Source organism: Hypanus sabinus, chromosome 2 (assembly GCF_030144855.1).
Source record: "Hypanus sabinus isolate sHypSab1 chromosome 2, sHypSab1.hap1, whole genome shotgun sequence".
Taxonomy (NCBI): domain Eukaryota; kingdom Metazoa; phylum Chordata; class Chondrichthyes; order Myliobatiformes; family Dasyatidae; genus Hypanus; species Hypanus sabinus.
In genome coordinates, this window is record NC_082707.1 from 127713070 (window position 1) to 127740628 (window position 27559).

At 39.8% G+C, this 27559-nt stretch overlaps 1 protein-coding gene across 1 annotated transcript; it reads right to left on the reverse strand.

Annotated features, from left to right (window-relative positions):
• Positions 1–27101, reverse strand: LOC132403918 (peroxisomal N(1)-acetyl-spermine/spermidine oxidase-like). The gene is made up of 7 exons (XM_059987744.1): positions 26983–27101; positions 25532–25699; positions 22169–22310; positions 19221–19414; positions 16487–16739; positions 7596–7692; positions 1–123 (listed from the first exon to the last, which is right to left on the reverse strand). Exons 2-7 carry the CDS (start codon positions 25680–25682, stop codon positions 1–3), a joined length of 960 nt encoding a protein of 319 aa, XP_059843727.1. The 5' UTR covers positions 25683–25699; positions 26983–27101.
• Positions 27102–27559: the final 458 nt, after the last annotated feature.

Here is a 27559-nt window from a genome sequence, read left to right on the forward strand (position 1 = left end):
TCATTTTGTGAAGTAATGATCTATTAATCGAGTTGCCTCCCTCCAAACAGACAGCAGGGCTCTATGAGTGGTGCTGTGGTAGCTTTGATGTGCTGCTTCACCAGCAAATAAAACCTGCAACATCTGGAATGAGAGTACTTGGTGACATGATGAATGTTCATTAGTATCAGGGATGGCAACATTGGAATGAATGCAACTTTTTCCATTTAACCCACAGCAAGAGGTTCTGCTGGTTGTGTTAGCCTCATTCGATAGACTACAAGGCAATGATTGCCCAGAATGCCTCATTCACAGCCTTGATGGATGAGGTAAATATAATTTATGATCTGAAGTCAGTTCTCCCAACACTATGGCCAATGAAATTTTCTCAAAAAAAATAACAGCAACACAGGCCAAGAAAATCTAATGAAAGGTGTAAGTCAGCAGAACTCATCCAAAGTGAAATAAATAAAAACATCAGGGGTCTCCTGATGAAGGGTTTCGGTCTGAAACGTCGTCACTACCTCCTCCCGCAGATGCTGTCTGGCCTGCTGAGTTCTGCCAGCATTTTGTGTTTTTATTTATTTCCAGCATCTGCAGATTCACTCGTGTTGCCTTCAAAGTGAAATAAACATGGCTTTGTCACTGCAGAGTTAAAGGAAATGGCCTAGGTTCCCTTTGCTGATTAAGCTCTGGCAGATGTTCAGTATAAGGAGCCAGATGAAACCAGATTGAATTAAAAACAAAAGATAGCAGGTTAGACATTTACAGAAAGAGAAACAGTCAAAAACTCTTTGCAGATAATCCCTGTATTGAAAGGTCTCTGATCTGAAATGCTAGCTTGCTCTTCTTACACAGTTCCTGCCTTACCGAAGAGTTTACAGCACTTGCAGATCTTCAATTTCCTGTAAATGATTTTGATTTTAGCCTGTCTGCCCAAATGTTCATTCAATGCTAGCACGTGAAGAACAGGAATTAGAACAAAAAACTATAACAGGTTCCCGAACCGGGGTCCACGGACCCTACGGTTAATGGTAAGAGTGCATGGCATAAAAGAGCTTGAGAAGCCCTGGTCCATAAAATGGCACCCAAAAAAGGAGCTGGGGGAAGCAGAGCAAATTGTGTCTGTAATACAGATGTCACTGTAGAATTTGGCAGACTCGCAAGTGTGTTGCGTTTTCATCCATTGGTAACTGGTTATTCACAAATTTCAGGGTATAGAAGCTTGGAACTTTATGACTTTAAATTTAGCTTTAATTGCATAGAACTAGTTCTTGATTTAAACAAAAAGCAAAGTAACCAAAAATATTTTGAGCATTTTTTTATAAGTTGAGAAGAGTGGGCAAAATGCATTATAGGATTATGGGATTTCTGATACAATGAACTACCATGGGCAGAGAATGGTGCATTGAACATTCAGCAAATTATAGCTTCATAAATATCACAGGATCAATAAAGTGATAGCAAAATTTTGTAATTTATATGTTCATAATACAAGAAATACTGTAGCCAGCTGCAAGATATCATCCAAATCACACTTCATAATGATTTGTGCATATTTCTTTATTGTGGGGATGTGAAGAATGATTGGGATTTACTGCCTAAGGTCAGATGTATCAGTATTACAGTGGAGTAAAGGGAAGCACAAGAGAGCAGTTGGTCAGGACTGATTGGAAAAGAACACTGGCAGGGATGATGGCAGAGCAGCAAAGGCTGGAATTTCTGGAAGCAAGTTGGAAGGCACAGGATATATACATCCAACAAGGAAAAAGTATTCTAGAAGCAAGATGACATAATCATGGTTAACAAAAGTAATCAAAGCCAACATAAAAACCAGAGAGGGCATATAATACACCAAAAATTAGTGTGAAGTTTGAGGATTGGGAAGCTTCTAAAAACCAGCAGAAGGCAACTAAAAAAAAGCCTTTAAGAAGGTAAAGATAGATTATGAAAGTAAGCCAGCCAATAATATTAAAGAGGATACCAAAAGTTTCCTCAGGTACATAAAGTGCAGAAGAGTGACGAGAGTGAATATTGGACTGCTGGAAAACAATGCTGGAGAGGTAGTAATAGGAGACAATGAAATAGTGGAAGAACTAAGTTGCATCAGTCTTCACTGTGGAAGACACTAGCAGTGTGCTGGAAGTTCCAAGTGTCAGGGGACATGAAATCTGTGAAGTTACCATAACGAGAGAGAAGGTTCTTGGGAAAATGAAAGGTCTAAAGGTAGGTAAGTCACCTGGACCAGATGGTGTACACCCCAGAGTTCCGAAAGATGTGGCTGAAGAGATTGTGGAGGCATTAGCAATAATCTTTCAAGAATCACTAGATTCTGGAAGACTGGAAAATCGCAATCATCCCACTTTTTAAAAAGGGAGAGAGGCAGAAGAAAGGAAGCTATAGACCAATTAGTCTAATGTCAGTGGTTGGAAAGATGTTGGAGTCGATTATTCAGGATGAGGTCTCAGGGCACATGATAAAATAGGCTGTATCAGCATAGTTTCATCAAGGTAAGATCTTGCCTGACAAATTTGTTGAAATTCTTTGAAGTAATAACAAGCAGGATAGACAAAGGAGAATTGGTTGATGTTGTGTACTTGGATTTCCAGAAGGCCTTTGACAAGGTGTCACACGTGAAGCTGCTTAACAAGCTATGAGCCTATGGTGTTATGGAGAAAATTCTAACATGCTTAAAGCAGTGGCTGATTGGCAGCAGGCAAAGTCCTGGAATAAAGGGAGCCTTTTCTGGCTGACCGTTGGTGACTATTAGTTTTCCACAGGGGTTTGTGTTGGGACTGATTAACTTTACATTACATGTCAGTGATTTGGATGATGGAATTGAAAGCTTTTTTGCAAAGTATGCAGATGATATGAAGATAACTGGAGGGACAGGTAGCTTTGAGGAAGCAGAGAGGCTATAGAAGAACTTGGACAGATCAGGACAATGTGCAAAGAAATGGCAGATGGAATACAGTGTCAGGAAATGTATGGTCATGTACTTTGGTAGAAGAAATGAAAGGGTTGACTATTTTCTAAATGGCAAGAAAATATAAAAAAAACTGAGGCGCAAGGGACTTGAAAGTCCTTGTGCAGGATTCTCTAAAGGTTAATTTGCAGATTGAGCCTGTGGTGAGGAAGGCAAATATGATGTTAGTAATCATTCCAAGAAGAAAAGAACATAAAACCAAGGATGTGATTCTGAGGTTTTATAAAGCTCTGGTGAGGCCTCACAAAGTAGTTTTGGGCCCCTTGGAAAGGATGTGCTAAAACTCAAAGGTTCAAAGTAGGTTCACAAAAATGACTCCAGGTTTGAATGGCTTGTCATATGAAGAGCATTTGATGGCTTTGGGTTGGTATTCACTGGAATTCAGAAGAATGAGGGGTGACCTTATTGAAAATTGGATCAGCCATGATGATATAGCAGAGCAGACTCGATGGGCCAAATGGTCTAATTCTGCTCCTACATCTTTGGTCTTGTATCAGTATGGGAGCACTAACATCTCAAAGACTTAATAATTTTTCAACTACATTCATTGAAAGAGATTGCCAATGAAGTGGAATCGTGCACATCAGGCTATGAGTTATGAATCAGTAATCTATGCAAAGTATTGCCAAAGTCAAGTTTTGCTACTGTCGTTTTTAACAGTTTTGATTGGGAAGAAGTGAATAAAACATCAGTCTAGGTTCTTATTTCTGTTCCCTGTTCTGTGATTTCTGCTATAAAGTGTACATTTATTCACATTGAATAGGAATTGATCCAAACACATGAATAGTCTGTAGGGGAGCAACATCGAGGCTCTTGTATTATGTCGAGAAATTGAAGGTTAAGAGGTGGCCTTCCACTTACAACTAACAGTAGGGGAGGTAAGCAGGCTTGAGAGAGAAAGTGTACTTTAAATCAAATGTATATGATAAAGGTATACAAAGAGGCACACAGATAGAGAGGAGAGCCAGAGACTTTTTCCCAGGCTAGAAGTGGCTAATATATGAGGGAGCATAATTTTTAGGTGATTGGTGGAAAGTATAGGAGGATGTCAGAGGTAGGCTTTTTACACTAAGTACTAGGTGCATTGAATACATGGCCAGGGATGGTGGTAGAGGCAGTTACAGTACATTAGGGACACTTAGAGATTCTTAGATAGACACATGGAGGAAAGTAAAATGGAGGGCTATTGATTAGATTGATCTTGAAATAGGTTATAAGGTTGGCACAACTTTGTGGGCTGAAGGACTTCTTATGTGCTGTACTGTTCTATGTTCTAAATCTAAATAGGACTCTAAGAAATTTGCTTCGGTCACTAGCATGTTCTATGCCATAACTTACTGGAGAAGAACTTCTTTCTGTTGCCTGTGGTAGAGGTTCACCAAGCTGGTCTATCATAGCACTGGTTGAAGTGATGGGAGTAAGAGCCATGAGTATATGGGTTACTGAACCATTTTGTTACGTAAACACTCTTTAGTTCAGGCAGTGAAGATCTCCCTAAAAAATATCCCAACAGAAAATAGATTAAGTACACATTTTTTTTAAAATAGAAAAATATATTTCTCATCACTTTTAATTAAGAAAGTGGCTACTTTTTATTTACATTTTTAAGCTAGAGTATGTGAAAGTCCATATTGTCCAAAAGGTGAAAATATCTCTACAATGTTCTTACAGCATTAACTAATAGAAATTAATAAACTAGAAAACATACTTTCAGGTTAAACCACCAGGCACTATTACAGATGTGGAGGAATGCTCACCACACACTCAACACATGAAGAGACTTCATTGTTAGATAAAACCACAGATGTATAAGTGACAAGTGATTGCTGTGATAAGTAGGGTTATTGTAAATTTTACGACATTGTTAAAGGCATTTCTCACCCATTACGAACAAAACATTTTTATTCTTACTACATACAAAATTATTGTCTACCACTTTGTATCCATAATGTTGCAGTCACCTGCCTGTGATAAACGTTTGGGATTGCTCAGTGATGATTAACATTGTTGCACAACCCTTTACTAAAATCTGAATGTAAGATAAACTTGATTCATGCAGCTGGCATTTCTAAACAAGTTTCAAGTAAAATCAGCAACACTTCAAATTAACATTTATCTAAATTCAGCTTTGCTGCAAGTCTCTCCATTAAGGGCTCTGGACAGTACTGAGTTACATAAAAGGACATAAAATGTTTTTTTTTTAATTTACTTTTTTTTTATTTTACTCCATCTTGTAAATTCATATACACTAGTTTTACTGAATTTATTACTAAATCCTTTTCCTCATTTAAGCTGCATCTCTGAATAGCAAACATCTTTAAACACGCTGCAGAAACCTGTCAAAGGCCATTGGTAAACGATGGGAAGTTAGTGAAGTCCCAGGTTCTCTATCTGAGGCTTAGTTGCCAGTTGAGCTTCACAGGAGAGCTATGGGTTGAGGTTATCAGGTGGAAAGGCTCCAACAAGTGCTGCAGCATGAAAGCAGGAGCTTGATTGATATAGTCCAGAGGAAAAGTCCAATAGCATAATATCTGATCAACAGATAGTCAGCAGTAGAAACAGTGAGCAGCTTCAAGTTCCTGGCTGTCAAAATCTCGGAGTATCTACCTTTGAAACAACGTGCACGAAGAAGACAAGCCAACAGCTCTATGTCAGGAGTTTGACATGACTTGGCATGTCAACAAAGGCTTGTGCAAATTTCTACAGGAGAACTGTGGAGAGCAGTCTGTCTGTTGCATCACAGCCTACTATGGGGCTTCCAAAGCACAGGATCACATGGGATGCAAAGACTCGGTCAGTTCCACCATGGGCACAACCCTCCCCATCATCAAGAACATCTTCAGCAGGAGATGCTTCAAGAAGGCAGCATCCAATATGAGACCATAAGATATTCAGATTCAGTTTATTGTCATTTAGAAATCACAAATGCAATGCAGTTAAAAAATGAGACAACGTTCCTCCAGAATGATATCACAAAAGCATATGACAAAACAGACTACACTAGAAAATCCACATAATGTTTGACAATCCCCAATCCAGAGTCCGGAGAGGTTACTGCGTATTAATATCGTGCTACCATCTTAGCGTGTTCCCCGGAAAGGAGCTCCAAATCCAGCAGACAAACAAGACCAAAAACTAAAGCTACACGACCTGCACAAAACCACATAGTTACAACATATAGTTACAACAGTGCAAGCAATAGCATAATTGATTAAAAAAAACCATTTAAAAAAAACGGGCGCAACAAAAATAGTCTGAAGATGTTAAAGGACTATAAGTTCAAAAGAATTCACCACACAGTTTCCACAAGTCCTCAGGGTCCTGACAGACTCGCCATCCCATGCCGGTGGCAGAAGGGAATACCCCCACTATGGACTTCCACGGCACCACCCGACTCAGCCTTGCAGACGCAGCACACAATGAAAGCTCCATCGAACCCAGCCTCGCAGACGCAGCACACACCGACAGCGACTTGACCCGAGTCCGTCGAACCTCCAAGCCGACGACCATCCCCTCCGGCACAGCTTCTCTGAGCACCATCCTCTGCTGAGCGTATTAAGGTGGCCCCGCCAACGGAGCAGAATTGGGTCATTTGGCCCAATGAGCCTACTCCGCCATATCATCACGGCTGATCCAATTTTCCTCTCAGCCACACTCTCCTGCCTTCTCCCCATATTCCTTCATGCCCTGACCAGTCAAGAATCTGTCAACCTCTGCCTTAAATATACATAAAGACTTGGCCTTCACAGCTGCATCAGACAAAGAATTCCACTGATTCACCACTCTCTGAAGAAATTCCTCCTCATGTCCATTCTAAAAGGATGTCCCTCAATCTGAGGCTGTGTCCTCTTGTCTAAGGCTCTCTCACCATCCACTCTATCAAGGTCTTTCACCATTCAACAGTCACCCCTCATTCATCATATGATGAGCCATTTAATCCTGGATTCATTTTCATGACTCCTGATGAAGGGTTTTGGCCCGAAATGTCACTACCTCCTCCCATATATGCTGTCTGGCCTGCTGAGTTCTGCCAGCATTTTGTGTTTTTATTCATTTTCATGAACCTCTTTTGAACCCGCTCCAGTTTTAGCACGTCCTGTCTTGAATAAGAGGCCCAATACTGCTCTCGATACTCCAAGTGAGGCCTCACCAGCACTTTACAAAATCTCAACATTGCATCCTTTCTTTTGTATCCTAGTCCTCTTAAAATGAATGCTAACATCGCATTTGCCTTCCTCACAACAGGCTCAACCTGTAAATTAACTTTTAGGGAATCTGGCACAAGCATTCCCAAGTCCTTTGGCACCTCAGTTTTTTGTATTTTCTTTCCATTTAGAAAATAGTCAACCCTTTCATTTCTTCTACCAAAGTGCATGACCGCACTCTCTTGGGGGCGCTAGATGGAGTAGGTCACATTTTGGCTCTACTCCGGTTATTCTTCAGTTTCCTTACCACCCTTTTATTATCTATATCAAAGTGTTTATAACACCTTTATATGCTTGAATTCTGAATTTTAATCGACGGAAATGACCACCAGAGGAAGAAAGGCATTAGCCGAAGGCAAGCAAACCAATAATGGAAATGGGAAGAAAGAAGGTGTATTCGAACAGCCTAAACAGACTCAACTCACTTTGCAGGCTATCTCGAACCTTTTGGATGAAAAACTCGATAAAAGGTTTGCTGCATTGGAAGTAATGTTAAAGGGGAACGAAGGTAGACTGGCAGCACTTGAAAAGGAGAACAAAAAACAGCAACGGCAAATTCAGAGCTTATTGAAGCTGGGAAAAAGAGAGATTCCAGATTGAATTCTTTGAAAAAGAAACTAACTTCGACCGCTCATACACTGGAGCAGTATAAAATCAAGATTATTAGTTTGGAGAGTCGTAGTCGCAGACAGAATTTGCGAATAATAGGACTCAGTGAAGATGTTGAGAATGGGGATCTTACTAAATTTTTTTCTCAATTCTTAATGCAGGTCTTTGGCTCGGAGGTCTTTTCTTCTCCTCCTGTACTTGACCGTGCCCATCGGGCTCTAAGACCAAAACCATCGAAAGAGTTAAAACCGCGCCCTGTGATTCTTTGATTTCATTATGTGAATACTAAGGAGCACTTAATTCGAATTGCTCGTCGGAAAGGAATTATTGAGCATCAAAATCTTAAGTTTCATCTGGTTGAAGATTATTGTCCTGAGGTAATGCAAGAAAGATCGCGTTTTAAATCAGTGATGTCGGAATTATATCAAAGGAATTTCCGACCGGCCTCTGCTATATCCCGCAAAGGGTTGTTCTGCCTGATAAGTCGTTTAACTGGTTTACATCCGTGGATTTCACACAACAATTTCTTAAAGATCATTGTTTGAACTTGGATGTCTGATAAGTTTACTGTTCCTTTATGTTTGTATACATCTGATTTATTAGTTAATAACCAGCTTATAGATTTGGACATTTCAAGTTCATAGAACTTTGCCCTTGGACTGATTCTTCTAGTACTTTGTTTTGGCGTAAGGATGTTTATTATGTTTCTATGTTAAAGTTCCTTTCTTTTTCCTTTATTATTTTATTTTTTTATTTTTAATTGTTCACTTTAGAAAATTATTAAGATTCTGACTTAGTGATTATTTGTTTTTTCTTGAAATATTATTAAGATTGTATTCTGCTTCATTTTTTATGACCATGTCTTTTAAAATAGTCTGTAAATGGTTGTTTTTTTTTCTTAACATGTGTTTGCTACACAACAGTCAAGGATGTCTACCATTCCGTCCAACGACCTCACTTCGGAAAATCGGACCATCAGGCCGTACTCCTCCTCCCGGCTTACAAACAGAAACTGAAGCAGGAGGTCACGGTGCCAAAAGTGGTGTCACGTTGGACAGAGGGAACGGATGAGGTCCCCCGTGACTGCTTTGAATCGGTGGACTGGTTAGTATTCAAGCACTGGGCAGCTAACCTCGATGAGTATGCCTCAGCTGTCACGGACTTTATCTGGAAATGCACAGAGGACTGTGTGTCTCACAAGATGATCCTGATATTCCCTAACCTGAAACTTTGGATGAATAGTGAGGTCCAGTCCCTTTTGAAGGCTAGAGCTGAGGCTTTTAGGTCCGGGGGTGGGGGGGGGTGGGGGGGATATCAGTCACTACATGGAATCCAGGCCTGAACTCTGGAAAGCCATTTAGGGCACCAAGAGGCAATATTGAGCCAAGTTGGAAGCCCAGGCTAACCAGAGGGATGCCAGTAGACTATGGCAGGGTCTAAATGAGATCACTGGGCGCAAAGAAAAGGCTGGGAATATCAACAACTGCGCTTCTCTTCCTGATGAACTTAATGTATTCTACGCAAGATTCAAACAGAAGAGGAGCGTCCCGCCCCCTCTGGATGAACCGGACCTGGTGGCATCAAGATTCATTGTCACCGAGGAAGACGTTAGAAGAGCCTTCCTGAAGATAAATCCAAGGAAGCTGACAGGCCCAGATGGTGTCCCGGGACGGGTTCTCCAGGCCTGTGCAAGCGAGCTAGCTGGAGTGTTTGCTGACATCTTCAACTGCTCCCTGCTTCAGTCTAAGATCCCCTCGTGTTTTAAGAAGGCAATGATAATCCCGGTGCCAAAGAAAAGCATGGTGGCATGCCTGAATGACTATTGACCTGTAGCTCTGACATCAATTGCTATGAAGTGCTTCGAGCGATTGGTTATGGCACATATCAACCATAACCTACCAGTCAACCTTGACGCTTTGCAATTCGCCTACCGGAGCAACAGGTCAATGGCAGATGCCATCTCTCTGGCACTACATTCCTCCTTAGAACACCTGGAGAATAAAGACGCATATGTAAGGCTCCTTTTCATTGACTACAGCTCTGCCTTTAATACCATCATTCCAAATAAACTGATTCCTAAGCTCCGGAACCTGGGTCTTAGCACTCAGATCTGCAGCTGGATCTTCAACTTCCTCACAGATGGGACCCAGGCTGTAAAAATAGGGAACAAGCTCTCCTCTACAATCACTCTGAGCACCGGTGCCCCACAAGGCTGTGTACTCAGCCCCCTGCTGTACTCACTGTACACCCATGATTGTGTAGCCAAGTTTCCATCAAACTCAATATATAAGTTTGCTGATGACACCACAATTGTAGGATGTATCTTGGGTAATGATGAGTCTGAGTACAGAGAGGGAATTAAGAACCTGGTGGCATGGTGCAAAGACAATAACTTATCCCTCAATGTCAGCAAGATGAAGGAATTGGTTGTTGACTTCAGAAGGAGTAGCGGACCGCACAACCCCATCTACGTTGGTGGTGCACAGGTGGAACAGGTCAAAAGCTTTAAGTTCCTCAGGGTGAATATCACAAATGACCTGACTTGGTCTAACCAAGCAGAGTCCACTGCCAAGAAGACCCACCAGCGCCTTTACTTCCTGAGAAAGCGAAAGAAATTTGGCCTGTCCCCTAAAACCCTCACTAATTTTTATAGATGCACCGTAGAAAGCATTCTTCTAGGGTGCATCACAACCTGGTATGGAAGTTGTCCTGTCCAAGACCAGAAGAAGCTGCAGAAGATAGTGAACGTAGCCCAGCATATCACACAAACCAATCTTCCATCCTTGCACTCACTTTACACTGCATGCTGTCGGAGCAGTGCTGCCAGGATAATCAAGGACAAGACCCACCCAGCCAACACACTCTTTGTCCCTCTTCCCTCTGGGAGAATGATCAGGAGCTTGAAAATTCATACTTCCAGATTTGGGAACAGCTTCTTTCCAACTGTGATTAGAATGCTGAACAGATCCTGACCCGGATCTGGGCTGTATCTTCCAAATATCCAGACCTGACTTGCACTACCTTACTTTCCCTTTTCTATTGTTATGAATGTGGAGCAACTCTGAGGGGCCAAAGGGTGCAAAGTCGCCCCCTCCTTTTTGAGAATTGCAAGATTGCTATTATTTCGGGTCTGAGACCCAGGAAATGAGAGAGATACACATCATATCAATAATGAAAGAGAGAGAGAAAGAGAGAGAGAGAGAGAGAGAGAGAGAGAGAGAGAGAGAGAGAGAGAGAGAGAGAGAGAGAGAGAGAGAGAGAGACGTAGGATCACAGCAAAGGCAGTTGCCATAGACAACGCAGAATACACAAACAGGTGGAATGTCTCCTGACATAAGCGGAACGGAACCACTGATTACTGCTATTGTCTCTTGGAGAAGGAATTGTGTATTGAGTACTGTACTATTCATTGAAACCCCTCAGGGGACAACCAGAGTGGTCTGGTTGAGGGATTGCATCATCCCAACATGATTGACATCTGAGACCCCGTGAGTGAGGATAAAAGAAGGGTCTGGGGAACACCCCTTAGACACACCAGGAGAAACGTACGAGACCGGTGGGGGGCTTGTGTGTGTGTCCACCCTTGCCTGGGTGACGAGTCCTCCACGGAACGGTCTAGCTAAGGGACAGATACGGATCAAGACCGTACCAAGGAAAGTCGGTAAGTTTTTCTCTTTCTCTCTCTCTCTCCAACAATTGCAACACAGCGACGAACAAACGGCTGCAGCCTGTATGAACTGAAATGAACTCAATATCTCCATCGGACAATTCATTATCCCCTAGACAACAATAGAGCTTATTTCTTATTAATTATTATTATACTCGCACTTTTAGGTTTAGTATTGATGACTTATATTATCTGTATATTTGTATTGATATTATTTTTGTGTATTTTTACTAATAAATACTGTTAAAAATATTATCACCAGACTCCAACGGACATCTCCATCTTTGCTGGTAAGTAACCCAGTTACGGGGTTCGTAACACTATTTTCTAATTATGACTTATAATTTAAATTTTTATTATATTAACTTTGATTTGTACTTCAGGGAGCGCAAAGTGCAGAATCAAATATCGCTATGATGATTGTATGCTCTAGTATCAATTGTTTGGTGACAATAAAAGTAAAGTTTGGCATTCCTTTTGCAATGTTTTGACTATGGGTGTTTTTTATTTTTTTTTTAAGTTGGAGACTTGCCCTCAAGAGAGATGGGGATAGGGAAGTTCTTAGGTAGTTTTCTGGCTGTCTATTGGCCAGGTTTCGGGTCTTTGTGGGTGGGGGAGGTATTTTTAGTTCATTATTTTTCATTTGGGCTGGTTTGAAACTACAAAAATGTCTGTATTGTTGTAACTTCCGGATCCTCTTTAAACTTTTTTCCCTCTTCCTGATTCATGGGTTTCCTATGCAATATGGTTAACCCTTTACATGCTATATGGTTTATTTAAGGAAAATGGATAATATTATTAATTTTGTTTCATGGAACACAAACTGTTTGAATCATCCAATTAAACAAAAGAAGATTTTTAAAGTTTTTCACAGATTGAATGCTCAGATTCTTTTTGCGCAGGAGACTCATGGGAGGAAGGTGGATAATCAGCGTTTTTTAAAGTTTTGAAAAGGTCAACAGTTTCATTCTAACTCGTTGACCAACGTGAGAGGTGTTTCCATTTTTATACACTCCTCAATCTCATTTGCTCATTATGATACAATCTCAGACCCATATGGTAGATTTCTATTAATTACTGGTTTACTTTATAAACAGTTTTGGTTAATATTTATGCACCAAATACTGACTGTCCTGAATTCTTTAAACATCTCTTCCCGATTTAAACGAATATATGTTAATAATGGGTGGAGATTTTAATTGTTGTCTGAATCCTATAATGGATAGGTCTGTGCCCAATCAGGAACTTCCAAACAAATTTGCGACTTTTATTAATTCCTTTTTAGTTGACTCTGGAATTTTAAAATTTTAGAGGTTTTTATATCCAAATGACAAAGAGTTCTCTTTTTCTCATGTATATCATAATTATTCTAGAATTGATTACTTCTTTATTGATTCTCAATTAGTTTCATTTGTCACTGCCTGTGAGTATGATGTAATTGCCATTTACAATCATATGCCTTTGAAACTATCAACTAAATTAATGGATGTAACTTTTAGTACTAGACAATGGCGGTTCAACTGTATTTTGCTGCAGGATTTAAATTTTGTTAATTTCATTAAAGAACAGATTGTATTTTTCTTTTCAACTAGCTCAATGGAAGGAATTTCCAGTGGGGTATTGTGGGATACCTTTAAAGTATATATCCATGGGCAAATTATTTCATACTCTGCTGGATTGAAAAAACCAATTAATAGTGAAATACGTACATTGGTTGATAAGATTAAAGAAATTGATTTTAAAAATTCTATTGCTTTATAAAGAGTGAGTTGAACTTCAGATGCAACATAGTTTGTTATTAACATCTCTGATTGAAAATCAATTACTTAAAACTAAGAGTCAGTTTTATATACATGGTGATAAATCGGGTAAATTATTGGCTAATCAATTGAATGCTGCTTTGGCGAAATATCAGATTAATAAAGTTCATGAACGGGATAGTATTTTGACAGTTGACCATGATGAAATTAACAAATCTTTTCAAGAATTTTAGAAACACTTTGATATAATTTAAAGTGGTTCATAGGGCTCATATGTCCAAGGATAAGTTAGCTCGCTTTTACTGCCATATAAATCCTGTTTGTGATAGATGTAATTCTGAAGTAGCTTCCTTGACGCATATGTTCTGGTCTTGTCCTCTTCTAGGAAAATATTGGAAAGATATTTTTGATATCATTTCAGTAGTTCTGCGTGTTGATTTACAACCTCATCCTATTACTGCAATTTTTAGATTACCAGCAATAGACGCCAGTCATTTTTCCTTATCAGCATCATTTAATTGCTTTCATGACATTAATAGCCAGAAGATCCATTTTACTTAAATGGAAAGATTCCAATCCCCCTACCACATTTCAATGGTTTTCCCAAATGATAGCATGTTTAAACTTGGAAAAAATTAGGAGCAGTACTATGGACCCATCAGTTAAATTTGAAGAAACTTGGAGGCCATTTATTCAATATTTTCCTATGATGTAATTTGATGCTTTCTGAATCCTTTTTTAGTAGTTTTTTGCTCATGTATAGAGGAGCGGAGTTAATGGCAAATTTTTTAGTTTAGTGTTTTTTTTTCCTCTCTTTATAAAATATCTTTTTCATGGTCAGTTACTAAGAGATTGGGAGACTAAACTACATTTGTTACTTGGAATCTGTGTTTGTACATGTTAACCATTAGTAATATAATCCTGATCTCTTTGTATCATTATTATTATTATTGCTATGTATATTAATTTGAAACTTAATAATAAGATTGAAAAAGAAAGACAAAGTGCATGACCATACACTCCCAACATTCTCATAATCTATTTCAGTCCTCCTGTAGCCTTTCTACTTCCTCAAAACTACCTGCTCTCCACCCATCTTCATATCATCTGCAAACTATGCAAAAAAAGCCATTAATTCCATCAACCAAATCACTGCCATATAACGTAAAAAAAATCTGCCCCAACAAAAACCCTGTGGAACACCACAAGTCATCAGCAGCTAATCAGAAAAGGTTCCCTTTATTCCCTCTCTTTGCCTCCTGCCAATCAGCCATTCTTTATCCATGCTAGCATCTTTCCTCTAATACCTTGGGCTCATTGCTTCTTAAGCAGTCTCATCTGTGACACTTTATCCCCATTATCTATTCAGCCACCTCTTTCAGAACCCCAGAGTGTACAACATATGGTCCAGGTGACTTGCCTACCTTTCAGTTTCCCAAGAACCTTCTCTCTATTAATGGTAACTTCACACAGTTCTGACCCCTGACATCTGGAACTTCCACCACACTGCTAGAGTCTTCCACAGTGAAGAATGATTCAAAATATTTATTCAGTTCATCTGCCATTTCCTTTTTCCCCATTACTACCTCCTCAGCATATTTTCCAGCGTCTGATGTCCACTCTTACCTCTCTTTTACACTTTATGGACCTGAAAAAACTTTTGGTATTCTCTTTAATATTATTGACTAGCTTACCTTTGTATTCCATCCTTATCTTTTTAATGACTTTTCCAGTTGTCTTCTGTTAGATTTAAAAACTTCCCAATCTTCTAACTTCCCACTAATTTTTGCTCTATTATATGCCCTCTCTTTGGCTTTTAAGTTTGCTTGGACTTCTCTTTTTAGCCACAGTTCTGTCATCTTGCTTTTAGAATACTTCTTCCTATTTGGGATGTATATATCCTGAGCCTTCCAAATTGCTTCCAGAAATTCCAGCCATTGCTGCTTTGCCATTATCCTTGCACTCAATTCTGGCCAACTCCTCTTTCAAGAATCTAATTCCCTTTACTCCACTGTAATACTGATACATCTGACTTTAGCTTCTCCTCAACTTTCAGGGTGTATTTGATCTTATTATGACCACTTTCCCCTAAGGGTTCTTTTACCTTCAGCTCTCCAATCAATTCTGTTTCATTTTATTAAAGCCTCTCACCATCTGTATCATGGTCTCTTTGCTTTACCATTAACAGGCAGGAGCTACAGTAGTCTGAAGACCTACACTCATTATTTTAGGAATAGCCTCTTTCTCTCTATCATCACTTTTCTGAATGGTCCATGAAATCATGATCACTAACTTTTTATTTATCTTTCATACTATTTATTTATTGTAACTTCATAATTTTTATTCATGCACTATATTGCTGCCACAAAATTAATTTCACAACAAATATCAATTATAATAAACCAACATCATCACTTCTCCTTCTACCAAGTGTAGTAGCCTAATTCAAAACATGGGCATTTCACCATTAAGATTGAATATTAATGCAACTGCTGCCTAGGAGATTGTTATTCAAAAACTTGTGGAGCCTTTGAGTCATGCATCATTGAGCCCAGTTTGTGTTGCTAAAGTCATAATGACAGTGACTGTAGCTGATGTCACTTTGAGCATTGGACACCACATGTCAACACTGGCATATCTGGATATGCTGGATAAAATTTTCTGGTTGTTTTTTGTAGCAAAACAGTTTAGTATTTTGGCAGAACGTCCTTAACCTCTACTTCAAAACAAGTCACTTTCAGTTCATTGTACTAAAGTACTGAGGCGTATCAAAAAATTAAATTGAGTAATATGTTATCTCAAGTAAAGTTCATTTTAGTTTTAAATATTACACCCATGAAGCATCACTCATCTCTGATTGTATATATGATTGTAACATTGTGACCTTTTTGGGGATTATTAATGGCGCGTGGCCAAGTGGTTAAGGCTTTGGGCTAGCGATCTGAAGGTTGTTAGTTTGAGCCTCAGCCAAGGCAGCGTGTTTGTCCCTGAGTGAGTCACTTAACCTAACATTGCTCCTGCACGTTTATAGCCCAGTGGTGGTGGTTGGTGTAGTATGGACAAGACAAGACAAGATGAATTCAGTGGAAGTATTTAGGTAGCAAATAATGACTGAAAGGAGAATTATTGAAAAATTGACATACATAATATATTGTTTAAACTTCTGCCCACTCATTGCTCTAGATCCAATACACACCAGAGGAGGGTACCGACACTTGAATTTCAGGGACTGCATAAAGAGGTTTCAGAGATAGATACAAAGATAATGCAAGTTTTGTACCTTTCTGTTGGTCTGACTACGTAAAAAACAGGAACATGTTTCCACCATTCAGTCAGATTGGGTTTCTGAACTGAAAATGGGGTCTCGTCCTCCCAAACCAATCCAATTACATCTGTATTTTCAACCCAAAGTAGGGTCTCAGATTCCAGATAAATCTTATTCATTGTTCCAAAGCCCAAGCCTTGAATAGCACTCAGTTTTTGTTCAGGGAGCCTTGGCTGGAAAAATGACTGTCCATTAGCCTTTAGACAACCTGCAGATTAGAACAAAAACAACATATCAAACTCTTCTTCTCTATTGCATTTATTTTACATATTCTGCATTAAAATGAGCCTCTCAGAGGTAGATGAGGGTAGGGCAATGGATGTTGTGTTTTTGGACTTCAGTTAGCCTTTCAAAAAGCTCCACGTGGAAGGCTGGCCTGGAAGTTTAGATGCCATGGAATCCAATGAAAGCCTGTTGGATGGATTGAAAACTGGTTCAAATGTAGGAAGTAGAGGATGATGGTTGAAGGTTGTTTCTCAGAATGGAGGCTAGAGACTATTGGAATACCACAGGTGTCTGTGTTGGGACCCTTGTTATTTATAAATGATTTAAATGGGATTAGTCTTGATTAGTAAGCATGCAGATAACATGAAGTTAGGAGGTGCTGATAGTGAAGCAGGTTGCAGTTTAGATTACAGTTATGGAAGTGAGCCAATGAGCAGTAAATTAATTTCAGTACAGGTAAGTGAGAGATGATGCATTTTTGAAAGTCAAATCAATGTAGGGTAATACTATGATTGGTAGAGCATTAGGGAGTGTCAGAGGGACTACTGACATCACAGGTAGACAGGATGGTGAAAAATGTGTTTAACACACAGGGCTTTATACTCAGAGCACTGAGTATAGGAGTTGGGATATTATGTTACTGATGTACAAGATGTTGGCGAGGCTGCACTGGAGTACTGTGTACAGCTTTGAGCACCCTTTTTCAAGAAAGATGTGTTTAAACTGGAAAGAGTACAGAAAGGATTTATGAGGATGTTGCTATGACTAGAGCATTTAAGTGCCAAAATATAGAGAGGGGTTGGCCAGGCTAGGTGTTTATGCCTTGGAATACCTTATAGAAATGTCTAAACTTAGGAGGCATAGGTAGGGTGGATGGTAGCAGTCTTTTCCCTAGGGTAGGGGTGAGACAAAAACTGGGGGGACATAATTTTAGGGTAAGAAGGGGAAGATTTAAAATGGACCTAAGCTGCCGAAGAAGTGGCTGAAGCAGGTACAGTAACAGGTGTAATTTAAGATGCTCTTGTCTAGGGGCATGCAGGGGCAGAGCTTAGAAGGAGCTGGGCTGCATGTAGGAAACTGGAACTAGATGGGAGGGCACCATGATCAGCATGGACTTGGTGGGCCGAAGGGCCTGTATCGGTGCATTATTGTTCTATGGCTCTATGACTCTACTGTGCTAGCAGACTCACAGATTGGTTACTTTTCTAAACTGATCACTGTTGGTTCACCTTTCTCTCATAGTGGCTTATATAATAACAGCAATGCTACCACTCAGGAATAGTTTTAATGTTATAGCATGAACTTCAATCCATTAAAACACTTTTTCTTTATCAATCCCACATTCCATTTAATTTTATATATATTATCATTGCTTCTTTATTCTCACTCATTTTAATACAAATAAACAAAGTTCTGCAGATACCAAAATATAAAAAGAAAACTCTGCAAATACCCAGTAGGGTAGGAACAACTGTGGAGAAAGAACCTGAAATAAAATTTCATGTCAGTGTCCTGCAATCATAACATTGAATCTAAAAATAAAAGCTGTTCTTTGCCCAAAGATGCCGCTTGTGCTATTGAATACTTACACAGTTTTCTAGTATTATTTAGTTCCAGTTCCTGACCATATCAAAGATTTAGTACTGAGGACCCGAACTTCAGAATTAGCTGTAACTCCAATAGGAAAGTATAACAGACAACTCCCATGCCATTCGATTAACAGGAATTCTACCTTACAGAATTTACGAAACACTATACAAAAATTTGGGATAAGGTATAAAATCCACTCTAATGAAATTAATGTGAAAAAAGGTAATAGATATACACACCGATTTATTTCAACCCAGTGTTTCCTGATGCAGGCATAGGTGATGCAGCTTTCTGCTGTGGAAAATCATGGTGCAAACCATTTTCTAGGAACTATAAAGTGGCCTGTTAACTTGCGAACTTTGGGGCATAGGAGGAAACTGGAATACCCAAGTCATCTTAGTACTGGGTCTCTGAAATATCTGCAGTACCTGCTAGGAGATCAATAAAATTGATTCATTGGCTTTTAAGTAAAGGTTCACAATCTAAAAGAGTTACTCTCTATCGTGTTCCAGGTAGCCTCCTGGAAATGATCTCAAATAAATTCTCTTTCAATGTGGGTCAACTTGGGAACTGATCTTGAAGATGTCAAGGCACACAAGATATCGCGGGGACCCCAATTTCACTGTAGTCTTCCACCTTTACTTTGTATCATCATGAAAGTGTCAGTATTATGGTTATTATTATATATGTGAGGTCAGCCAATAGTATGCCAGGGTGTTGGGAGATTACAGTTTAATAATTCTGCAGAAATTTATTGTGGTTTGTAATTGGTTAGCAATCCATCACTGCAGCACGATCAAAGTTAGTTATAGTAAACAAGCTGCATTTTTGTTTATTTTTAATCTTACACCATGTTTAATGTTGTTATAATTACCCAGTGAAATGCTAACAATTATGTGATCAGCAAGAATGTGGTCTCCATCTTCACACACCACTCTGACAGGATACATTGAAACATCTCCTGACTCAAAACTTCCATTCCACTGGATTTGATTAATGGGTTTCTTCAGCAGCAGTATCTCTCTCGGAATAGCCTCAAGCAATTTCTGAAGCAGGTTCGGGAATAATCTAAAACAAGAGGGTATTCTGTCACTGAGAACACAAAAAGGGAAGAATATGCCTTCAAGCAAATTCCATTCAAACGTGGTAAATCCATATGGATACATCAGGGAGAAGGTGGTCATGGTCATGGAGAGTGAAGAAGTATTTTATCTGGTATTAACTTAAAAATTCTGGGATGCAAAGGAAACTGGAGTATTATTTGGTTATCTCCTATATCTCTGTAGTGTGGAATTGGAGATTCGTGTTTACTAAATCAGGCAAGAGTGACAGATTCCCTCCTTTCAGATGAAAAAATGTACTGGAAATATTTCTCAATTCTCCATCTCTCCCTCCCCACATGCTTAACACTTCCTCTTGCAATCAAAGCAGGCTCTTGTTGACATCAATCATTCACCATTGATCATTAACTCAGCTGTTAACATCTCATTTCTCTAATTGTAAATGCTTTCTACTCAGGCAATTGCCAGGTTCACTTCAAAGGACTACAGTAAACCTGCCTAATCCACAAATTTTGGTCAGAATACTGTAACCAAACCCCTCAAAATCTATTCTATCAAACATAATCTTTTAAAAACTTCAGAATCATTTTGTATTTCTAAAGGAAATAGACTTGTAGCCTATCATATGTTCAGAGTTAGGACTCCATTGGATCGTGTCTAGACCCTTGGAATTTTTTGATGAGAAATAGATGAGAATATTTACCAACGACACTATATGAAGCCTTTGCCCTTCCGTAATTTACATTTAAAGATAAATGATTACCAGATCTGGTTAGCTGAAGTGGCAATCATCAATCAATTGACCATGACTTCTCCACTCACATTACCAATCTCCCATTAAGACACTGAGGGAAATATTTAACCGTTTGACAGTTATGAAGGGTCAGTAATAATGTTACTGAAAGAGTTATTTATCAACATTAGAATTATAGTAGCAGTATTTATACATTGCCCATACAAGCAGATTGGGTTAATTGATAATAACTGAGCTGTTAAAAAAGCAATTTGCTTAGTCACATTAATTTAATTGTAATGTCCCACTTATTATCAATTTGCAGCTGAAATTAGTGCCTGAATTAACATATATTAATGAGATTAATGTAGCATTGCTTTCCTCAAATAGCTGATAAACTAGCAAAATTAAATAGCTTGCCCATTTCACAGTAAGTTGAAGCTTTATCTTTGAAGGATAATGAATTGGCCCTGGTTGATGGTTGCATGTTCTATTGAGAGAACACAACACTTCTACTGATTTGTCATAAGTCTCATATTTCAGGTCTTGTCTAGCTATAAAGAGACCTAATACACTTTTAAAGGAAAATGCTGTGTTTGTTTCATTAAAGACAAACATTTGACTGGCCCTCAACCTGATGGCATGAACAGCAATTTCTCTAACTTCCTCCTCCCCTTCTCTCTTCTCCAATTCCCCACTTTGGCTCCCCTCTTACCTCTTCTCTTCTCCACACCAGCCTATCACCACCCCTTGGTGCCGCTCCTCCTTCCCTGCCTCCCATTGTCGACCCTTCTCTCCTATCGAATTCCTCCTTCTCTGCCTCTTTACCTTTTCTACCTATCACCTCCCCAGTGTCTTACTCCATCCTCCCCTCCACCATCTACCTGGCTTCACCTATCACCTTCTAGTTTATACTCCCCCACCTTCTTATTTTGTCTTCTTCACACTTCTTTTTCAATACTGAGGAAGGGTGTCAGCGTGAAACGTCGACTGTTTATTCAATTCATAGGTGCTGCCTGACCTGCTGAGTTCCTCCAGCATTTTGTATATGTTGCTCTGCATTTGATTATATGTTACTATTTCTGGAGTTCAGCTACACTGAAACTGGATACTGCACTTGCTAATATCATACTGAACCATTTTCCTCCTGCTCTTTCAAATATAGTTGTGTTTAATAGCATATTTATATATTGTGCATATCATTATATTTATCTGTAAGGACTACGTGACTGAATTTGCAATATATCCACATAAGTAACTGAAACATTCAATAACTGACAATTTTAACAGAACTTATAGAAATGAAACATTGAACTAGTGCAATATTTAGGTATTTTTTGATGTTCTTGGGATCTTGTAGTATTTATTGCTCATCTCACAAATGTCTGAAAGAATTAAAGGTCAGCCATGAGGCGTGAAATTGGAATCTCATGTTGACTGGATCAGGTCAGAGTGATGGATTCTTTCTTCCCGCTTGAATTCGTTAGATTTACAGAAACTTGATTATTTCCTGGTATACGGCTACGATTTAGCAAATTTTGAACACTGAGTTTAGCACACTTCACGACCAACAATGACTGTGACATTGAGTGCTCATGGGATAATATAACCTCTAGGGTAGAAGGCCTAATATACCCAAACCAAAGGCAAAATTATCATTGCTAGTAGACATCATATCAATTTATTTGCAGTTAGGTTCGAGTGTGTTTCACTAACCCTTGAGAGTTTCTGTCATTGCCTTCAATGTTTTTATACTCCTTATATTCATGCACAGGCACTTCTCTCAGACTATCTGCTGCAAGGTGAGCACATAGCAATTTCATTAACGTGCTCAGTAAACCTTGCTTCTGCCTTCGCAGGTCAGCAACCCATTGTGTGAGTAGCATTTTCACTTCCTGCAAGTAGACATCAGCAAGGCTCTTAGCTTGAGTATATCCCCTCTAGTGGACGAGAAGATGAGCATTTAACAGTATATTTCTCGCTAGATTCTTCACTTCTTTCAGGACGTCAGGATCCAGCTGTTTTTACACATTTGTAAGCACTAATAATTCAGGGCCAGATCTATCATGGGTTTCCTGTAAAAGGTCATGTTCTTTGGCCAGTTGATAAACAGGGTTCTTTGTGCTTGCCCCATGAATATACTGGGATCCTTCATCAATGATTGATTTACCTGAGAAGCTTAAAAAAACCCTTCATTTGAGATATAATTAAGCTGAAAGAAGAATTAGTTTCAAATTAGTGGAAACTGTGAAGAAATGGTAAACTTCAGGTTTATACTATTATTGGTCAAATTTCATGACTATCATCTGAGAACAAAAATAATTTAATTGACACAAAATGCTGGTAGAACACAGCAGGCCAGGCAGCATCTATAGGGAGAAGCGATGTCGACGTTTCAGGCCGAGACCCTTCGTCAGGACTAACCGAAAGGAAAGATAGTAAGAGATTTGAAAGTAGTGGGGGGAGGGGGAAATGCGAAATGATAGTAGACTGGAGGGGGTGGGATGAAGCTAAGAGCTGGAAAGGTGATTGGCGAAAGTGATACAGAGCTGGAGAAGGGAAAGGATCATGGGACGGGAGGCCTCAGGAGAAAGAAAGGACGAGGGGAGCACCAGAGGGAGATGGAGAACAGGCAAACAACTAAATATGTCAGGGATGGGATAAGAAGGGGAGGAGGGGCATTAACGGAAGTTAGAGAAGTCAATGTTCATGCCATCAGGTTGAAGGCTACCCAGCCGGTATATAAGGTGTTGTTCCTCCAACCTGAGTGTGGATTCATTTTGACAATAGAGGAAGCCATGGATAGACATATCAGAATGGGAATGGGACGTGGAATTAAAATGTGTGGCCATTGGGAGATCCTGCTTTTTCTGGCGGACTGAGCGTAGGTGTTCAGCGAAACGGTCTCCCATTCTGCGTCGGGTCTCACCAATATATAAAAGGCCACACCGGGAGCACCGGATGCTGTATACCACACCAGCCGACTCACAGGTGAAGTGTTGCCTCACCTGGAAGGACTGTCTGGGGCCCTGAATGGTGGTGAGAGAGGAAGTGTAAGGGCAGGTGTAGCATTTGTGACTCTCACAGCTACCTGGACTATTCCTCTTCCCACCCTGTCTCTTGCAAAAAGGCTATCCCCTTCTCACAATTCCTCTGCTTCTGCCCCATCTGCTCTCAGGATGAGGCTTTTCATTCCAGGACGAAGGAGATGTCTTCCTTTTTTAAGCAAAGGGGCTTCCCTTCGTCCACCATCAACTCTGCTCTCAAACGCATCTCTCCCATTTCCCGCACATCTGCCCTCACCCCATCCACCCGCCACCCCACTCGGGATAGGGTTCCCCTTGTCCTCACCTACCACCCCACCAGCCTCCAGGTCCAACATATAATTCTCCGTAACTTCCGCCACCTCCAACGGGATCCCACTACCAAACACATTTTTCCCTCCCCCCCCATTTCTGCTTTTCGCAGGGATCGCTCCTTACGTGACTCCCTTGTCCACTCATCCCTCCCTTGTCCACTCATCCCTCCCATCCCTTCCCACCGATCTCCCTCCTGGCACTTATCCTTGTAAACGGAACAAGTGCTACACCTGCCCTTACACTTCCTCCCTCACCACCATTCAGGGCCCCAGACAGTCCTTCCAGGTGAGGCGACACTTCACCTGTGAGTCGGCTGGTGTGGTATACTGTGTCCGGTGCTCCCGGTGTGGCCTTTTATATATTGGCGAGACCTGACGCAGACTGGGAGACCGTTTCGTGGAACACCTACGCTCGGTCCGCCAGGAAAAGCAGGATCTCCCAGTGGCCACACATTTTAATTCCACATCCCATTCCCATTCTGATATGTCTATCCATGGCCTCCTCTATTGTCAAAATGAATCCAAACTCAGGTTGGAGGAACAACACCTTATATACCGGCTGGGTAGCCTTCAACCTAATGGCATGAACATTGACTTCTCTAACTTCCGTTAATGCCCCTCCTTCCCTTCTTACCCCATCCCTGACATATTTAGTTGTTTGCCTGTTCTCCATCTCTCTCTGGTGCTCCCCCCCTTTCTTTCTCCTGAGGCCTCCCGTCCCATGATCCTTTCCCTTCTCCAGCTCTGTATCACTTTTGCCAATCACCTTTCCAGCTCTCAGCTTCATCCCACCCCCTCCGGTCTACTCCTATCATTTCGCATTTCCCCCTCCCCCCACTACTTTCAAATCTCTTACTATCTTTCCTTTCGGTTAGTCCTGACGAAGGGTCTCGGCCTGAAACGTCGACATCGCTTCTCCCTATAGATGCTGCCTAGCCTGCTGTGTTCTACCAGCATTTTGTATGTGTTGTTGTTTGAATTTCCTCGTGTTTGTAATTTAATTGACACTTTTTTTGATGAGTGATTTAGTATTTGTTGCCAACTAGAAGTAATCTACTAAATGAGTTAAGTTTGGTAAGTTTATTCTCAAGTCGCATGTTGCTTAGGAGAGCAAAGCCATAAATTAATCACATGTTAAGGCATAATTCTGTTGTTAAAGTGAAAATATTATAACATTTGATTTTTGATAGATATTATGTTCATCATTTGGTGAACAGTATGCCATGCCTATCAGAAAAATCTGCATTTTTGAGCAACAGGAAGTCATGGGTAATTATTTTATTTGTTTAGGGATACAGTGTAGAACAAGCCCTTCAGCCCTTCGAGCCAAGACATCCAGCAGCCCAACAATTTAACCCAAGCCTAAGGGGGGGATAATTTAATGACCAATTAAACCTACTAACCGGTACGTCTTTGGAATGTGGAGGAAACCGGAGGAAGCCCACATGCACATGGGAAGCAATGTTCTCTCTATCTTGTAACGACCAGTGTGCACAGCAGTTTCTTTTACCCAGTGACAACAACAGGTACACACTGAATAATTTCTTCAATAAGAGCAGTATAAATGAGCCAGTTCTAAGATCTGCAGACTTGTCATCGCAACCTCCATGCTGTCAACACCGCATCAGAAACCCGAAAAGGAAATGAGGTTGTGTAAGATCGTGAAATATACTTAACATGGCAACAAGGTAGAGGATGACAACCTTTTGTGCGCAGTTTAAATTCCTTTGTGAGCTAGTAGAAAAGTATGTGAGCTTGCACATGCACACACCTTAGAGGGAACATTGATAGGAGGTAGTGTGCAAACTTGCTTACAGAGGTTGCTGGAATTGAGCTCCAGACTCCAATGCCCCGAACTGTAACAGCATCACAGAGGGGTAGCAGTTAGCCCCATGACGCCCCATAATTTTCATAATTCATAGTTACTGAAGTTTTCATTTAATCGCACCTCAGTTATGATTTTATAAAGGGATCTGGCTTGATGTATGTTAATTTCTGCCTTCCTGTGTGTTTTCTGAATCATTAATCATTACCAAACAGACTGCCTCTGATCCGCCCTCCAGGTTGACTTGAGGCCTCAATAATCTGAACATCAGTTAATCCTTGCGTTAGCAGTTTTCCAGCAGCTCCCACACCAACTATCCCAGCTCCAATCACAACCACTTTGGGACCTTTCTTCGGCATATTTTTTTGAGTTCATCCTTAGAAATAAAAAAACACACACAAACACACATTAGATGCAAACTTTCTGCAAGACAGACCTGCAATAGATATGTCTGGTGTGACTTTGGTAACTTTCCCTTATAAAACTTAAGTCATTTAGTCATTGTACAGAAGGCATTCAACAACAGAATAAGCTCGTGGCTGGTTAGAAGAATGTTCTGGTAAATGCTGCTGGATTGTTTTTATCTTAAGATTTCCTTGGTAACGGGTTTGACAGGAAATCTAATGATGAATTTATCAACCTAATGTTGAATTTGCATTTGGCTGATTATTCCTTTCAGAATCAGCATGAGAGACTGAAATCCAGAATGTCTGAATTATTATCTTTCAGGATATGAGAAAGAGAATTTTGTTTGAACCTGGTTTGCCATTGGGGAAAGTCAAGGAAAGGCAGTTCCATTACATCAGGCAGTGATCATTGACAAGAACTGGCAAGGGCAGTTCTCCTAAAAAAAAATGGATAGATACTAGTCATATATTTAAAACCCATTTGCAAAAATAAGGCAAATTGTAAAGGCAGCCATTTCACTCACCTTAGGTGGCTTTCTGTGGAAAACCCAATCAGTCCTATCCCTCTAGTTTTTCCTGGCAATCATATGAACTATTTTCAAAACTCAAAGTTCAACGTACATTCTATTATTGAAGTATCTATAAATCATATAACTTTGCCATTCTTCTGCTTAACAGATAGCCACAAAACAAGAAACCTGAAAGAACTCAATTAAAAATAAGACCAACACCCATTGCACAGAGAGAAAGTAAATCAATCAAATCATGCAAACAATAAAGCAAGCACTAGCACTCAGAACGAAATTGAGTCCATAACCCCAAAGTATTTTTCCTTAACTATTTATCCTATTTCCTCTTGAAAGCACTGGGCAAGTCTCTTTGTCTCTTTCCACCTCTCGTTCTGGCAGTAAGTTTTGGTGCACAATCATGCTCAGGGTGAAAAAGTTTCTCCTTACTTCTCCCAACGCCACTCCCTTCCCAAAACCTTTAGCTCTTTAAATTGAAATATTTTTCTTCTCACAAAATGTAAAAATGTATTTCACATGAACTCTTTATTATATAAACTCCTTATTAATTATTAGTTTTATATTTCAACATTTAAAACCCCAAGCAATATTTTTTGTACTTTGATAGACTACCGGTAGTATTGATGTACCTCAAAGCAATCGTCAATCAGACTTGTAAACATCTAAAATTTCACCTAAAGTTCATGAGAATTGGAACACTTAGTATGTTAGTAGTTGAAACTCACCCATCAGATTGATCTATGTAAGATCCAGTTTTGTCATCAATCTTAGTTTTTCTTACCTCTGACTTATTCATGGGATAGTAAAGCTGGCATTGAATTGGAAAAATCTATTTCAACAGCTGTGCTAATGACATTATAAAGCATCTTAAAGCACATTGTTTGTTCAAATACCTCAATAAGTAATAAATAATTATTTAAAGAAGAGTAATACATTTTCTAGTATCTTGACCATTTATTTCTCAACCAATGTCGTAACTAATGATTAACTGATTGTTTAGCTTATTCTGCTTTTTGTGGGACCTTGCCCTGTGTAAATTGTCTGTCGTACATCCAACAGCAGTTACAACAGTGAGTTTCTCTTCCTTTCAATAATTTTGCTAGCCATAGAAAATCAAATGCACTTATATTCAGCTGATCATTTGACTTCCCAAGTTAGCAAGCATTTTTTTCCTGTTTGTCTCCTATAATAAAGCAGGATTCTGTATACTAATTGAGGTAGGCTGCTTAATCTTCCAGGCCACAATGAATGATCAGATCCTTTCCAAGATAAATGTATCTTTAATGCATTCCAAATTTCAAT

Coding starts and splice junctions, on each gene's coding strand:
- LOC132403918 (XM_059987744.1), bottom strand. CDS start 25,682: ATGCCGAAGAAAGGTCCCAAAGTGGTTGTGATTGGAGCTGGGATAGTT. Junction 16,740..19,220: donor AATTGTTAGCATTTCACTGG/GTAATTATAACA, acceptor TCTAATCTGCAG/GTTGTCTAAAGGCTAATGGA. Junction 7,693..16,486: donor GTAGTCAGACCAACAGAAAG/GTACAAAACTTG, acceptor CTCCTTTTCAAG/TGCTGCCAGTCTACCTTCGT.